Genomic DNA, 14,123 nt, shown 5'->3' with positions numbered 1-14,123 from the left:
TCTGGAGCGAGAATGCCCCATAACCCTGAGTCCCCCCAACGCCCGCCCACCCTCCTTCCCTGCACAGGACACCATAAACCTAAAGGACGGCCCTGGATGGACCCTAGGGAGAGGTCAGCTTGCAACATGTTGCAGGTGGGGGCGAGTCACTTGCAGCCCTGTGATGGGGCTGAGCCTTGTGGCAGGGAGGAAACGGGGTCAGCAGTGGGGGGGGGGAGCAGGCTCCTGTCGGGGGGTGGGTGCTGCGCAGAGGAGGGAGCTGGTGTCCGTGGGCTCAGAGATAAGGCGCCCTGCTGCCGGCGTGATCAGCCTCTGCCGGGAACTGGATTGTTGGAATCGTTCGGGGAAACGCTGAACTCGCAAACAAGCTCGACCTTCGGCCTTCCTGCCCTGCTCCAGGAGGGCCACACGCTGGGTCATCGCCCACGGGCCTCCCAGATGGCGAGCGGCGGCAGCCCCACGTCTCTGCTGGCCTGGGGAAAACGCAGCTCTGCCCCTCGCTCGCTTCTCCCTGGACGGAACCGCTGCCGGGACCTGGAAACCCGGCCGGGAGAGAGAACTGGGGGTGGAGCCCCAGAGCCAGGGGCAGGCCCCATGCGGATCCCCAGTGTGTGGGGGACACCCTGGTATCATCCCCACTACTGGGCCCAGCTCCTCGCGCCTCGGTGGCGGCAGCCTGCCAATCCCCGGGGCCAGACCGTGCTGCTGTCCCGCCTTGGAGAGGCCGAGGGGGCTGCCTGGCTGGGCGCTCTGCCTCGTCCCCTTCTAGGCTCTCCTGGGCCAGGCCCGTCCTCCCTCCGGGGCTGGGGGGCTGCGTGGCCCAAGGGCCTGGCGGGTCCAGCACGAGGCAGAAGCTGCTCCTCTGCGGGCCCCTCTGCCTACGGGGGCATCCCAGACCCTGGCGGGTTGCAAGCACCCTGGGCACAGCCAGCCCCGGAAGGGAAGCAGGGTGGAGGGGGGAAGTGTCAAGGGGAAGCCGGGGGGGAGGCACTAAGGGGAACCCGAAGGGAGGCGATAAGGGGAAGCGGGGAGGGGAGGAGGCTCTAAAGAGAAGCCGGGGGGGGGGGGGGCGGTGCCCAGGAACTACGCGCTCAGGCGCCAGGGACCTGAGCTGTAGCACCGAGGGGCCTTGCTCCGAGCGCCGCGGGCTGGTGGGTTTGGTGAGCAGCCGCAGGAAAGAGGATCCGAGCCACCGGGAACTGGGCTTCCCCGACCCCTCGCTGGCCTCCTTCCTGCCCACCCCACGGCCGTGTGGGGCAGCGTTGTCTGCCCATCCCCCCAGCTCAGAGCCAAGCAATGGCGGAGCCAGCCGGAGGCAGGGACCCCACGGAGGGGAGGGCAGAGAGCAGGGCAAAGAGCTAATGGGCAACTAAGATGAACAGAGGGGAGGGCAGCTGGCGGGCGGGCAGGCGAAGGGGCGGGCGGCTGGCGGGCGGGCAGGCGAGGGGGCGGGCGGCTGGCGGGCGGGCAGGCGAAGGGGCGGGCGGCTGGCGGGCGGGCAGGCGAGGGGGCGGGCGGCTGGCGGGCGGGCAGGCGAAGGGGCAGGCGAGGGGGCGGGCAGCTGGCGGGCGGGCAGGCGAAGGGGCGGGCGGCTGGCGGGCGGGCAGGCGAGGGGGCGGGCGGCTGGCGGGCGGGCAGGCGAGGGGGCGGGCGGCTGGCGGGCGGGCAGGCGAAGGGGCGGGCGAGGGGGCGGGCGGCTGGCGGGCGGGCGGCTGGCAGGCGAGGGGGCGGGCGTCTCCTGGCTCCATTCGCGCCGCGCCGATGAAGGGGCTACTCGCGCTGTGCCTGGGCTGGCTGGCCCTGGCCGTGGCGAGCCGATCGCCGCGGCAGCAGAGGGCGGTGGAGCTGGCGCTGGAGGATTTCCACAGCCGGAGCCAGGTGCGATGGGTGTACAAGGAGCAGGCGGTGGAGGAGGTCACTGAGGAGGTGAGTGTGCGCGCAGTGCGGTGCTGTGCGCTCAGCCGCTGCCGGGGGGGAGCCCCTCTCCAGAGCTGGGGAGCAGGGCAGGGCTCCCCTCCCGCCGGAGCCCAGGCCTGGCCCCGCAGGGCTGTTCCCAGAGGGCTGGCGGCAGCCCCGGGGCTCACCATGAGGCCAGGGCGGCAGGGCTGGGGTGCGGGCGCTGGGCCAGCCCTGTCCGAGGCCAGCGGGCACTGACCTGCCGGGCCGAGCTACACATTAACTGCGCCCGCGCAGGGCCAGGCGCTCTGACACCAACCCCCCCGGATTTCTCCCGGCCCCTCGGCCTCCTTTCCCCGACGCGGCCCGAGCCACGGGCGCCACGTTGTCTGGGAGCTGGCGGCCGGCCGCAGAGCGGGCTGAGGTGCCGGGGGTCGCTGGCTTGCAGGGGGTGCCCCTTGTAGGAGAGTGACGGGCGGTGTGCCCACCTCATGGCTGCACTCCCTGTGGCTGGGCGTGGCGGGGTGTAGTCGCCTCCCGCTGTGGCTGGGAGTGACAGAGCGTCGGGGACCCCCCACCCTGCACCCCAGCTACAGCAAGGGGAGACTCCGCCAGCCAGTCGAACGGGGGGTTTATTGCTCCTGCGCCATGCAGCCCAGCCCGGGTTCCGTGTGGGCATCGAAGTGAGGGGCCAGGCAGCCTCCAACCCTTGGGGTGGGGCCCACAGGCCCCCGAACCCCCAGCACTCGGCTTAGTGTCTTCTCTTCATGTTTCGCAGCCAAAAAAAGTGCCCAGCTCCCAACCCTGCCCCCGCCAGGGGCCGTGTGCCCCCCTTTGTCTCCCCCGGGAAGAGCCTTGTTCCCTGCCCATGCTGGGACAGGGTGTCTGGGCCAATCCCCGTGTGGGTGAGTCCGTGGGAATCGCACAGCCCAGCGCAGGGGACCCGGGTACAGAGCAGACCCCGCCCCCCATGGCCCAGTGAGTCCGTGGGAATCGCACAGCCCAGCGCAGGGGACCCGGGTACAGAGCAGACCCCCCCCCCCCCCGGCCCAGTGAGTCAGTGGGGATCGCACAGCCCAGCGCAGGGACCTGGGTACAGAGCAGACCCCCCCCCCCATGGCCCAGTGAGTCCGTGGGAATCGCACAGCCCAGCGCAGGGGACCCGGGTACAGAGCAGACCCCCCCCCCCCCCATGGCCCAGTGAGTCCGTGGGAATCGCACAGCCCAGCGCAGGGGACCCGGGCACAGAGCAGACCCCCCCCCCCATTGCCCAGTGAGTCCGTGGGAATCGCACAGCCCAGCGCAGGGGACCCGGGTACAGAGCAGACCCCCCCCCCCCGGCCCAGTGAGTCCGTGGGAATCGCACAGCCCAGCGCAGGGGACCCGGGTACAGAGCAGACCCCCCCCCCCGGCCCAGTGAGTCCGTGGGAATCGCACAGCCCAGCGCAGGGGACCCGGGTACAGAGCAGACCCCCCCTCCCCCGGCCCAGTGAGTCCGTGGGAATCGCACAGCCCAGCGCAGGGGACCCGGGTACAGAGCAGGCCCCCCGCCCATGGCCCAGTGAGTCCGTGGGAATCGCACAGCCCAGCGCAGGGGACCCGGGTACAGAGCAGACCCCCCCCCCCCATGGCCCAGTGAGTCCGTGGGAATCACACAGCCCAGCGCAGGGGACCCGGGTACAGAGCAGACCCCCCCCCCATGGCCCAGTGAGTCCGTGGGAATCGCACAGCCCAGCGCAGGGGACCCGGGTACAGAGCAGACCCCCCCCCCCCCCCCCATGGCCCAGTGAGTCCGTGGGAATCGCACAGCCCAGCGCAGGGGACCCGGGCACAGAGCAGACCCCCCCCCCCCCGGCCCAGTGAGTCCGTGGGAATCGCACAGCCCAGCGCAGGGGACCCGGGTACAGAGCAGACCCCCCCCCCCCCGGCCCAGTGAGTCCGTGGGAATCGCACAGCCCAGCGCAGGGGACCCGGGTACAGAGCAGACCCCCCCCCCCCCCATGGCCCAGTGAGTCCGTGGGAATCGCACAGCCCAGCGCAGGGGACCCGGGTACAGAGCAGACCCCCCCCCCATGGCCCAGTGAGTCCGTGGGAATCGCACAGCCCAGCGCAGGGGACCCGGGTACAGAGCAGACCCCCCCCCCCCGGCCCAGTGAGTCCGTGGGAATCGCACAGCCCAGCGCAGGGGACCCGGGTACAGAGCAGACACCCCCCCCGGCCCAGTGAGTCCGTGGGAATCGCACAGCCCAGCGCAGGGGACCCGGGTACAGAGCAGACCCCCCCCCCCCACTACGGCCCAGTGAGTCCGTGGGAATCGCACAGCCCAGCGCAGGGGACCCGGGCACAGAGCAGACCCCCCCCCCCCCATGGCCCAGTGAGTCCGTGGGAATCGCACAGCCCAGCGCAGGGGACCCGGGTACAGAGCAGACCCCCCCCCCCGGCCCAGTGAGTCCGTGGGAATCGCACAGCCCAGCGCAGGGGACCCGGGTACAGAGCAGACCCCCCCCCCCATGGCCCAGTGAGTCCGTGGGAATCGCACAGCCCAGCGCAGGGGACCCGGGCACAGAGCAGACCCCCCCCCCCCCCCATGGCCCAGTGAGTCCGTGGGAATCGCACAGCCCAGCGCAGGGGACCCGGGTACAGAGCAGACCCCCCCCCCCCTCCGGCCCAGTGAGTCCGTGGGAATCGCACAGCCCAGCGCAGGGGACCCGGGTACAGAGCAGACCCCCCCCCCCCCCGGCCCAGTGAGTCCGTGGGAATCGCACAGCCCAGCGCAGGGGACCCGGGTACAGAGCAGACCCCCCCCCCCCATGGCCCAGTGAGTCCGTGGGAATCGCACAGCCCAGTGCAGGGGGACCCGGGCACAGAGCAGACCCCCCCCCCCCATGGCCCAGTGAGTCCGTGGGAATCGCACAGCCCATCGCAGGGGACCCGGGTACAGAGCAGACCCCCCCCCCCGCCCATGGCCCAGTGAGTCCGTGGGAATCGCACAGCCCAGCGCAGGGGACCCGGGTACCGAGCAGACCCCCCCCCCCCGGCCCAGTGAGTCCGTGGGAATCGCACAGCCCAGCGCAGGGGACCCGGGTACAGAGCAGACCCCCCCCCCCATGGCCCAGTGAGTCCGTGGGAATCGCACAGCCCAGCGCAGGGGACCCGGGTACAGAGCAGACCCCCCCCCCCCGGCCCAGTGAGTCCGTGGGAATCGCACAGCCCAGCGCAGGGGACCCGGGTACAGAGCAGACCCCCCCCCCCGGCCCAGTGAGTCCGTGGGAATCGCACAGCCCAGGGCAGGGGACCTGGGTACAGAGCAGACCCCCCCCCCCCCCCCGGCCCAGTGAGTCCGTGGGAATCGCACAGCCCAGCGCAGGGGACCCGGGTACAGAGCAGACCCTCCCCCCCCCCCGGCCCAGTGAGTCCGTGGGAATCGCACAGCCCAGCGCAGGGGGGACCCGGGTACAGAGCAGACCCCCCCCCTCCCGGCCCAGTGAGTCCGTGGGAATCGCACAGCCCAGCGCAGGGACCCGGGTACAGAGCAGACCCCCCCCCCATGGGCCCAGTGAGTCCGTGGGAATCGCACAGCCCAGCGCAGGGGGACCCGGGTACAGAGCAGACCCCCCCCCCGGCCCAGTGAGTCCGTGGGAATCGCACAGCCCAGCGCAGGGGACCCGGGTACAGAGCAGACCCCCCCCCCGGCCCAGTGAGTCCGTGGGGATCGCACAGCCCAGCGCAGGGGACCCGGGTACAGAGCAGACCCCCCCCCCCCCCCATGGCCCAGTGAGTCCGTGGGAATCACACAGCCCAGCGCAGGGGACCCGGGTACAGAGCAGACCCCCCCCCCCCCCATGGCCCAGTGAGTCCGTGGGAATCGCACAGCCCAGGGCAGGGGACCCGGGTACAGAGCAGACCCCCCCCCCCCCAGCCCAGTGAGTCCGTGGGAATCGCACAGCCCAGCGCAGGGGACCCGGGTACAGAGCAGACCCCCCCCCCGGCCCAGTGAGTCCGTGGGAATCGCACAGCCCAGCGCAGGGGGACCCGGGTACAGAGCAGACCCCCCCCCCCCCCCCATGGCCCAGTGAGTCCGTGGGAATCGCACAGCCCAGCGCAGGGGACCCGGGTACAGAGCAGACCCCCCCCCCCCCCATGGCCCAGTGAGTCCGTGGGAATCGCACAGCCCAGCGCAGGGGACCCGGGTACAGAGCAGACCCCCCCTCCCCGGCCCAGTGAGTCCGTGGAATCGCACAGCCCAGCGCAGGGGACCCGGGTACAGAGCAGACCCCCCCCCCCCCGGCCCAGTGAGTCCGTGGGAATCGCACAGCCCAGCGCAGGGGACCCGGGTACAGAGCAGACCCCCCCCCCCACCCCAGTGAGTCCGTGGGAATCGCACAGCCCAGCGCAGGGGACCCGGGTACAGAGCAGACCCCCCCCCCCACCCCAGTGAGTCCATGGGAATCGCACAGCCCAGCGCAGGGGACCCGGGTACAGAGCAGACCCCCCCCCCCCACCCCAGTGAGTCCATGGGAATCGCACAGCCCAGCGCAGGGGACCCGGGTACAGAGCAGACCCCCCCCCCCACCCCAGTGAGTCCGTGGGAATCGCACAGCCCAGCCCAGGGGGACCCGGGTACAGAGCAGACCCCCCCCCCCCGGCCCAGTGAGTCCGTGGGAATCGCACAGCCCAGCGAAGGGGACCCGGGTACAGAGCAGACCCCCCCCCCGCCCATGGCCCAGTGAGTCCGTGGGAATTGCACAGCCCAGCGCAGGGGACCCGGGTACAGAGCAGACCCCCCCCCCCGGCCCAGTGAGTCCGTGGGAATCGCACAGCCCAGCGCAGGGGACCCGGGTACAGAGCAGACCCCCCCCCCCGGCCCAGTGAGTCCGTGGGAATTGCACAGCCCAGCGCAGGGGACCCGGGTACAGAGCAGACCCCCCCCCCCCGGCCCAGTGAGTCCGTGGGAATCGCACAGCCCAGCGCAGGGGACCCGGGTACAGAGCAGACCCCCCCCCCCCATGGCCCAGTGAGTCCGTGGGAATCGCACAGCCCAGCGCAGGGGACCCGGGTACAGAGCAGACCCCCCCCCCCCGGCCCAGTGAGTCCGTGGGAATCGCACAGCCCAGCGCAGGGGACCCGGGTACAGAGCAGACCCCCCCCCCCCGGCCCAGTGAGTCCGTGGGAATCGCACAGCCCAGCGCAGGGGACCCGGGAACAGAGCAGACCCCCCCCCCCCGGCCCAGTGAGTCCGTGGGAATCGCACAGCCCAGCGCAGGGGGACCCGGGTACAGAGCAGACCCCCCCCCCCGGCCCAGTGAGTCCGTGGGAATCGCACAGCCCAGCGCAGGGGACCCGGGTACAGAGCAGACCCCCCCCCCCCATGGCCCAGTGAGTCCGTGGGAATCACACAGCCCAGCGCAGGGGACCCGGGTACAGAGCAGACCCCCCCCCCCCCATGGCCCAGTGAGTCCGTGGGAATCGCACAGCCCAGGGCAGGGGACCCGGGTACAGAGCAGACCCCCCCCCCCCCAGCCCAGTGAGTCCGTGGGAATCGCACAGCCCAGCGCAGGGGACCCGGGTACAGAGCAGACCCCCCCCCCCGGCCCAGTGAGTCCGTGGGAATCGCACAGCCCAGCGCAGGGGGACCCGGGTACAGAGCAGACCCCCCCCCCCCCATGGCCCAGTGAGTCCGTGGGAATCGCACAGCCCAGCGCAGGGGGACCCGGGTACAGAGCAGACCCCCCCCCCCCCATGGCCCAGTGAGTCCGTGGGAATCGCACAGCCCAGCGCAGGGGACCCGGGTACAGAGCAGACCCCCCCCCCCCCCATGGCCCAGTGAGTCCGTGGGAATCGCACAGCCCAGCGCAGGGGACCCGGGTACAGAGCAGACCCCCCCCCCCCCGGCCCAGTGAGTCCGTGGGAATCGCACAGCCCAGCGCAGGGGACCCGGGTACAGAGCAGACCCCCCCCCCCCCCGGCCCAGTGAGTCCGTGGGAATCGCACAGCCCAGCACAGGGGACCCGGGTACAGAGCAGACCCCCCCCCCCGGCCCAGTGAGTCCGTGGGAATCGCACAGCCCAGCGCAGGGGACCCGGGTACAGAGCAGACCCCCCCCCCCCCCCCGGCCCAGTGAGTCCGTGGGAATCGCACAGCCCAGCGCAGGGGACCCGGGTACAGAGCAGACCCCCCCCCATGGCCCAGTGAGTCCGTGGGAATCGCACAGCCCAGCGCAGGGGGACCCGGGTACAGAGCAGACCCCCCCCCCCGGCCCAGTGAGTCCGTGGGAATCGCACAGCCCAGCGCAGGGGACCCGGGTACAGAGCAGACCCCCCCCCCCCCCCCATGGCCCAGTGAGTCCGTGGGAATCACACAGCCCAGCGCAGGGGACCCGGGTACAGAGCAGACCCCCCCCCCCCCCATGGCCCAGTGAGTCCGTGGGAATCGCACAGCCCAGGGCAGGGGACCCGGGTACAGAGCAGACCCCCCCCCCCCCCCAGCCCAGTGAGTCCGTGGGAATCGCACAGCCCAGCGCAGGGGACCCGGGTACAGAGCAGACCCCCCCCCCGGCCCAGTGAGTCCGTGGGAATTGCACAGCCCAGCGCAGGGGGACCCGGGTACGCGCAGGGGGACCCGGGTACAGAGCAGACCCCCCCCCCCCCATGGCCCAGTGAGTCCGTGGGAATCGCACAGCCCAGCGCAGGGGGACCCGGGTACAGAGCAGACCCCCCCCCCCCCATGGCCCAGTGAGTCCGTGGGAATCGCACAGCCCAGCGCAGGGGACCCGGGTACAGAGCAGACCCCCCCCCCCCCCCCATGGCCCAGTGAGTCCGTGGGAATCGCACAGCCCAGCGCAGGGGACCCGGGTACAGAGCAGACCCCCCCCCCCCCGGCCCAGTGAGTCCGTGGGAATCGCACAGCCCAGCGCAGGGGACCCGGGTACAGAGCAGACCCCCCCCCCCCCCGGCCCAGTGAGTCCGTGGGAATCGCACAGCCCAGCACAGGGGACCCGGGTACAGAGCAGACCCCCCCCCCCCCGGCCCAGTGAGTCCGTGGGAATCGCACAGCCCAGCGCAGGGGACCCCGGGTACAGAGCAGACCCCCCCCCCCCATGGCCCAGTGAGTCCGTGGGAATCACACAGCCCAGCGCAGGGGACCCGGGTACAGAGCAGACCCCCCCCCCCCCATGGCCCAGTGAGTCCGTGGGAATCGCACAGCCCAGGGCAGGGGACCCGGGTACAGAGCAGACCCGCCCCCCCCCAGCCCAGTGAGTCCGTGGGAATCGCACAGCCCAGCGCAGGGGACCCGGGTACAGAGCAGACCCCCCCCCCCGGCCCAGTGAGTCCGTGGGAATCGCACAGCCCAGCGCAGGGGGACCCGGGTACAGAGCAGACCCCCCCCCCCATGGCCCAGTGAGTCCGTGGGAATCGCACAGCCCAGGGCAGGGGGACCCGGGTACAGAGCAGACCCCCCCCCCCCGGCCCAGTGAGTCCGTGGGAATCGCACAGCCCAGCGCAGGGGACCCGGGTACAGAGCAGACCCCCCCCCCCCCCGGGCCCAGTGAGTCCGTGGGAATCGCACAGCCCAGCGCAGGGGGGACCCGGGTACAGAGCAGACCCCCCCCCCGGCCCAGTGAGTCCGTGGGAATCGCACAGCCCAGCGCAGGGGACCCGGGTACAGAGCAGACCCCCCCCCCCCCATGGCCCAGTGAGTCCGTGGGAATCACACAGCCCAGCGCAGGGGACCCGGGTACAGAGCAGACCCCCCCCCCCCCATGGCCCAGTGAGTCCGTGGGAATCGCACAGCCCAGGGCAGGGGACCCGGGTACAGAGCAGACCCCCCCCCCCCCAGCCCAGTGAGTCCGTGGGAATCGCACAGCCCAGCGCAGGGGACCCGGGTACAGAGCAGACCCCCCCCCCGGCCCAGTGAGTCCGTGGGAATCGCACAGCCCAGCGCAGGGGGACCCGGGTACAGAGCAGACCCCCCCCCCCATGGCCCAGTGAGTCCGTGGGAATCGCACAGCCCAGCACAGGGGACCCGGGTACAGAGCAGACCCCCCCCCCCGGCCCAGTGAGTCCGTGGGAATCGCACAGCCCAGCGCAGGGGGACCCGGGTACAGAGCAGACCCCCCCCCCCCCCCCGGCCCAGTGAGTCCGTGGGAATCGCACAGCCCAGCGCAGGGGACCCGGGTACAGAGCAGACCCCCCCCCCATGGCCCAGTGAGTCCGTGGGAATCGCACAGCCCAGCACAGGGGATCCGGGTACAGAGCAGACCCCCCCCCCCCCCCGGCCCAGTGAGTCCGTGGGAATCGCACAGCCCAGCGCAGGGGACCCGGGTACAGAGCAGACCCCCCCCCCCGGCCCAGTGAGTCCGTGGGAATCGCACAGCCCAGCGCAGGGGACCCGGGTACAGAGCAGACCCCCCCCCCACGGCCCAGGCATAACCCATTGTTCCTCTACCTGCTGGCAGCGGCTTTGCTCCCGTCTGCTCCTCCCGTTCTGGGACTTGTACCATTGCTGACACTGACGCCCTCACCCCGCCCCCAGCACAGGGCTCCCCCCTCAGGAATAGTGCCCCTGCCATGGTGTGGCCGAGCTCAGGGGCCAGCTGCCAACAGGGCCCCTCTCCAGTAGCAGCCATCCCCCAGCCCGGCCCTCGGCCACACAGCTTCCCTGGAGTCATTACTAGCCCAGCCGTTGGCCCTTCCCGGCTGGGCAGCGTGGGGCTAGCCCACCTCCCTGGCCTCAGGCCTCTCCCCGGCTCCCCTGAGGACCCCTTTCCTGGCAGGGTGGGCGCAGCGCCAGCCCGAGGGGCCGGAGTCTTTCCCTGGATGGGTCGCGCTCGGCTCCTCACACAGGGGCTGGCAGGGCACGGTGCTGAGCCTGGTTCCTGTTGGTTGCAGGAGGACCCGGCAGGATACTTTGTGCGGCTGCGGCTCAGCCTCTCGCAGACTCAGTGTCCGAACCAGCCGGGGAGACGACAGGACTGCGCCATCAAACCCAAGGGGGTGAGTGAGAGCACAGCCGCCTCCCCCTCCCCAGTCGCACTCCCCTCCCCGGAACGGTGTGGGGGGCAGCCCCCCGCTCCTATGGGCACCAGGACGGGGGCAGGAGCGTGGCAGTGGCTGAGCGCGAGAGGGCTGCACATTGGCACAAGCATACGAGTGGATCCTGCCTCATGGGGGCTGGAGGCAGCGGCCCCGGGCCAGGCGCGGGGGACCCAGGGAGAGTCAGTGCGTTGCTCCGACCAGCGCTGGGGTCGGCGCCCTGCCCCACGGGCTGTGGGATCCAAACCGGGGCTGGCGGGGCGGGGGCAGGCGTGCGCGAGGGGGATGCCCCGGGGCGGGGAGGGGCACAGGCAGCCTGACCCCCTGCCGGAGGGCGCCGCCTCAGCCCAGCCTGCCCGACGCGCCCCGTGTCCCTCTCCGCAGCGGAAGCAGAGCTGCCTGGTTTGCGTCAAGTTCGACTTCAGCAGCCCGGCCCAGGTGCTGGATAAGCGCGTGCACTGCAGGCCGGAGCAGTCGAAGGCCGGCAAGGTGAGCAGGGCCCAGCCGGGTCGGGGGGGTGGGGCAGGGCCGTTCAGTGCAGGGGGCTCGTGCACGCAGGGCGACAGACTCCCATGAGCCCGGTCACGCTTGTAGCCGTGCAAAGGCTTCCACCTCACGAGTGCACAGACGCACACGCATGCCGCTGGGCAGAGCGTGCCAGCACGGACACACACACGCGTGTAGAGGCTCCCCGGCACGGCAGCACAGACAGGCACACGGGTGCAGTTGCACAGAGGCCTCCGGCAAGTGAGCGCAAACACAAGTGAGCGCACAAACACACACCTGCACATGGGCTCCATGGCACGTAGCCGTGCAGAGCACGAGCACACCACACAGACACACGCACACGCAGCGCCATCCCCTCCCCCAGCACAGCTGCACACAGTCCTCCCCCCAGAGCCGTGGCCCCCCTGTGACAGGCGCTTTGCCCCTTCAGGACGTGGAGCTGAAGGTGGAGGCGGCCTGCAGGGAGATGCAGGAGGCGTCCTACTTACCTGGCCACAGATCCTTCACCTTCTCCAAAGAGCTGCCATCCTAGCCCGGTGTGCGCCCGCCGCAGCGTGGTACGGTCCTGGCGCCGGGCGGGGGCTGGGCTGCTCAGGAGTCCTGCCGTGGCCCCTTCCCCACTCTGGCACGATAAATACAGAAGTGGGGGCCAGCAAGTGAACCCCAAAACCTTCGCTACCAGGCTTTGGTAGAAAACTTCCCCCAAACTCTTTAAACCCTAGATTGTTGGGATAGAACTTCCGCTGCCACCACCCAAATATTCATGAAGGAATCGGGGAAATCTCCCCCCTAAAGTAAAAATCAGGGCCCACCATTAACCAATCCCACGTTAATAAAAGAAGAGAAAGAAGTTTTCTCATCGCCACGACATTCCTGTGGCCGGCAGAATGACGAGAGGGGGCCTGGAGACGTCCGTGGCCTAGAACGCAGGTACAAGAGACAAGCCAGAAACATCTTTAAAACGTGCCCAGACAGCAGGTCCCAAACCCGACCCTAACCGCTGAACCCTGACGGATTTGTCCGAGAGGGTTTAGCATTCCCCGAGGAGTAGCAGTGAATTCGAACGAAAGACGTGATTCGAATTAACGTTTCGGTGCCGTGTGTAGCCGCGCGCAGGGAGGTCGGGCTAGTGACATTTCAAAATGGCGACCGGACGGGAGCATGCAAATGAAGCCGGGATACTGAAATGTCGGGCTTCATTGCAGCTCCGGTTCCTGCTTTGCCTGCCTAGCGCGAGTTAACGGGCGGGTGTAGACAGAACCCTCACAGAGAGACAGGAGGGAAAAACCCAAATTCCTTTGCCCATTTGCAGGTCCCACCTACATTCCTATTGGCCCCTCCACCTGGCGAGGTGCAGTTAACCCCTTAGTCCCCAGGCTGCTGGCCGACCCTCATCATCCTGACAAGTCCCTTAGGGGGCTCTGGGCTGGCCTACCCTGCTCCCCCGGCTTCCTGCCCAGCCAATGTCCGTGGGCCGACCCACCGGGCGCTGCCCAGCTGAGGGGCCAAGCTGCACCCTGGCGGGAGGGGTCACCATTGGGGAGACAGCCCCTGGGTGGAGGGGCGGAGGCCTGGGGGTCCGGGCAGGGCTGCAGAGACTCGGGCTCGGCCCAGGCAGCGGTGACCAAGGGTTACAGTCCGGCTGCTGCTCGCTGCCCACGTGCAGTGCGCTTGCTGGGCGGGGGGTCTGGGTCCCCCCCCACACTGTGGCCCCCGGCAGCAGCCCCAGCAGGGGTCCAGAGCAGCCAGGCTGGGGCAGACCCACTGAAGCGCCAGCCAGCCCTGCCAGTCCCGGGGGGCCCTTGCTCCCCCCCAGGCACCTGGTGCTGTGAATGTGACCCACTGGCTGCCTGGGCAGGGCAGGCACCTCCCCCCCCCTCCCCCTCCCTCGCCGAGACAAGCCCCCCGGAGAGCGGCCCCCCAGCGGTAACCCTAACCCGCGCTGTCTCCTCTTCCCAGGCAGCGCCAGGGCCCCTCGCCCAGCGGAGACCCAGCGGCCCCGCCAGCCGGTCCGACAACCCCAGCACCGGGCCGGCCTGCCCCCCTGAATTACCCCCCTGGCCACCGCTGCACCGGCTGTTCCTCCCAATAAAGGCAGAGCTACGCTGCGGAAGGGCTGGGCTGTCGTTCGCACAGGGGCTGCCCGGACAGCGGACGGTCGCTCGATCCTCCAGCCGGCGCCGGGGTATTTCTCGGGCCCCCACGCCAGCATCTGGCCCAGCTCCCGCCGCACCGGCTCGCCCCCAGGGCAGGGCAGGGCAGCCCATGAGCCTGACGCCCACTTTCCCCCTGCTGGGGCGCTGGGATTGGCCCTGCCTCACTCCGTGGGGTGGAGGGTTTAGAGCGAGAGGGGCTGATCACGGGGTGTGACACCCCCACCCACTTTTATGAGCCAGGCTCCAGCGAGCAGGCAGTTGCGGGTGACGGACCAGGCCAGGCAGGCAGAGATCTGGGGACAGCAACAGGGCCCAGGGGGTGGCTCCCAGAACAGCTCAGGGTCCAGGCGGAAGCCCCCCAAAATTCCCAGGCCCCCTTGTGGCAGCCTGGCCCAGCGGCGGGAGAAAAGGCTCCAGGCCCTGAAGCACAGGTGGGGGGCGCATAGTGGGGAGGAAGAGCAGCACACCAAGTAAGCAGGCCCCACGGCGCCATGGGGCTCATGCGCAGTCCGGGATGCTCCAGACTGGCGGG

At 70.8% G+C, this 14,123-nt stretch overlaps 1 protein-coding gene across 4 annotated transcripts; it reads left to right on the top strand.

Annotated features, from left to right (window-relative positions):
* Positions 1-1,719: 1,719 nt before the first annotated feature.
* On the top strand, positions 1,720-13,543 carry LOC112546587 (retinoic acid receptor responder protein 2-like). Of its 4 annotated transcripts, none has more exons than XM_075915640.1 (5): positions 1,720-1,926; positions 10,785-10,889; positions 11,313-11,417; positions 11,866-11,971; positions 13,399-13,543. In XM_075915640.1, the coding sequence occupies exons 1-4, from the start codon at positions 1,762-1,764 to the stop codon at positions 11,965-11,967; spliced, it is 477 nt and encodes a 158-aa protein (XP_075771755.1). In that variant the 5' UTR covers positions 1,720-1,761; the 3' UTR covers positions 11,968-11,971; positions 13,399-13,543. The 4 variants fall into 4 exon arrangements, with proteins under 4 accessions (XP_075771755.1, XP_075771756.1, XP_075771754.1 ...); XM_075915641.1 differs by having other exon boundaries at positions 13,395-13,543; XM_075915639.1 differs by having other exon boundaries at positions 11,866-11,992.
* The last annotated feature ends 580 nt before the right edge of the window (positions 13,544-14,123 follow it).

The sequence above is a fragment of the Pelodiscus sinensis genome, unplaced genomic scaffold, assembly GCF_049634645.1.
Source record: "Pelodiscus sinensis isolate JC-2024 unplaced genomic scaffold, ASM4963464v1 ctg110, whole genome shotgun sequence".
Taxonomy (NCBI): Eukaryota; Metazoa; Chordata; order Testudines; family Trionychidae; genus Pelodiscus; species Pelodiscus sinensis.
This window is presented reverse-complemented; position numbering and strand designations above follow the sequence as displayed.

Coding starts and splice junctions, on each gene's coding strand:
- LOC112546587 (XM_075915640.1), top strand. CDS start 1,762: ATGAAGGGGCTACTCGCGCTGTGCCTGGGCTGGCTGGCCCTGGCCGTG. Junction 1,927..10,784: donor TGGAGGAGGTCACTGAGGAG/GTGAGTGTGCGC, acceptor TGTTGGTTGCAG/GAGGACCCGGCAGGATACTT. Junction 11,418..11,865: donor AGCAGTCGAAGGCCGGCAAG/GTGAGCAGGGCC, acceptor TTGCCCCTTCAG/GACGTGGAGCTGAAGGTGGA.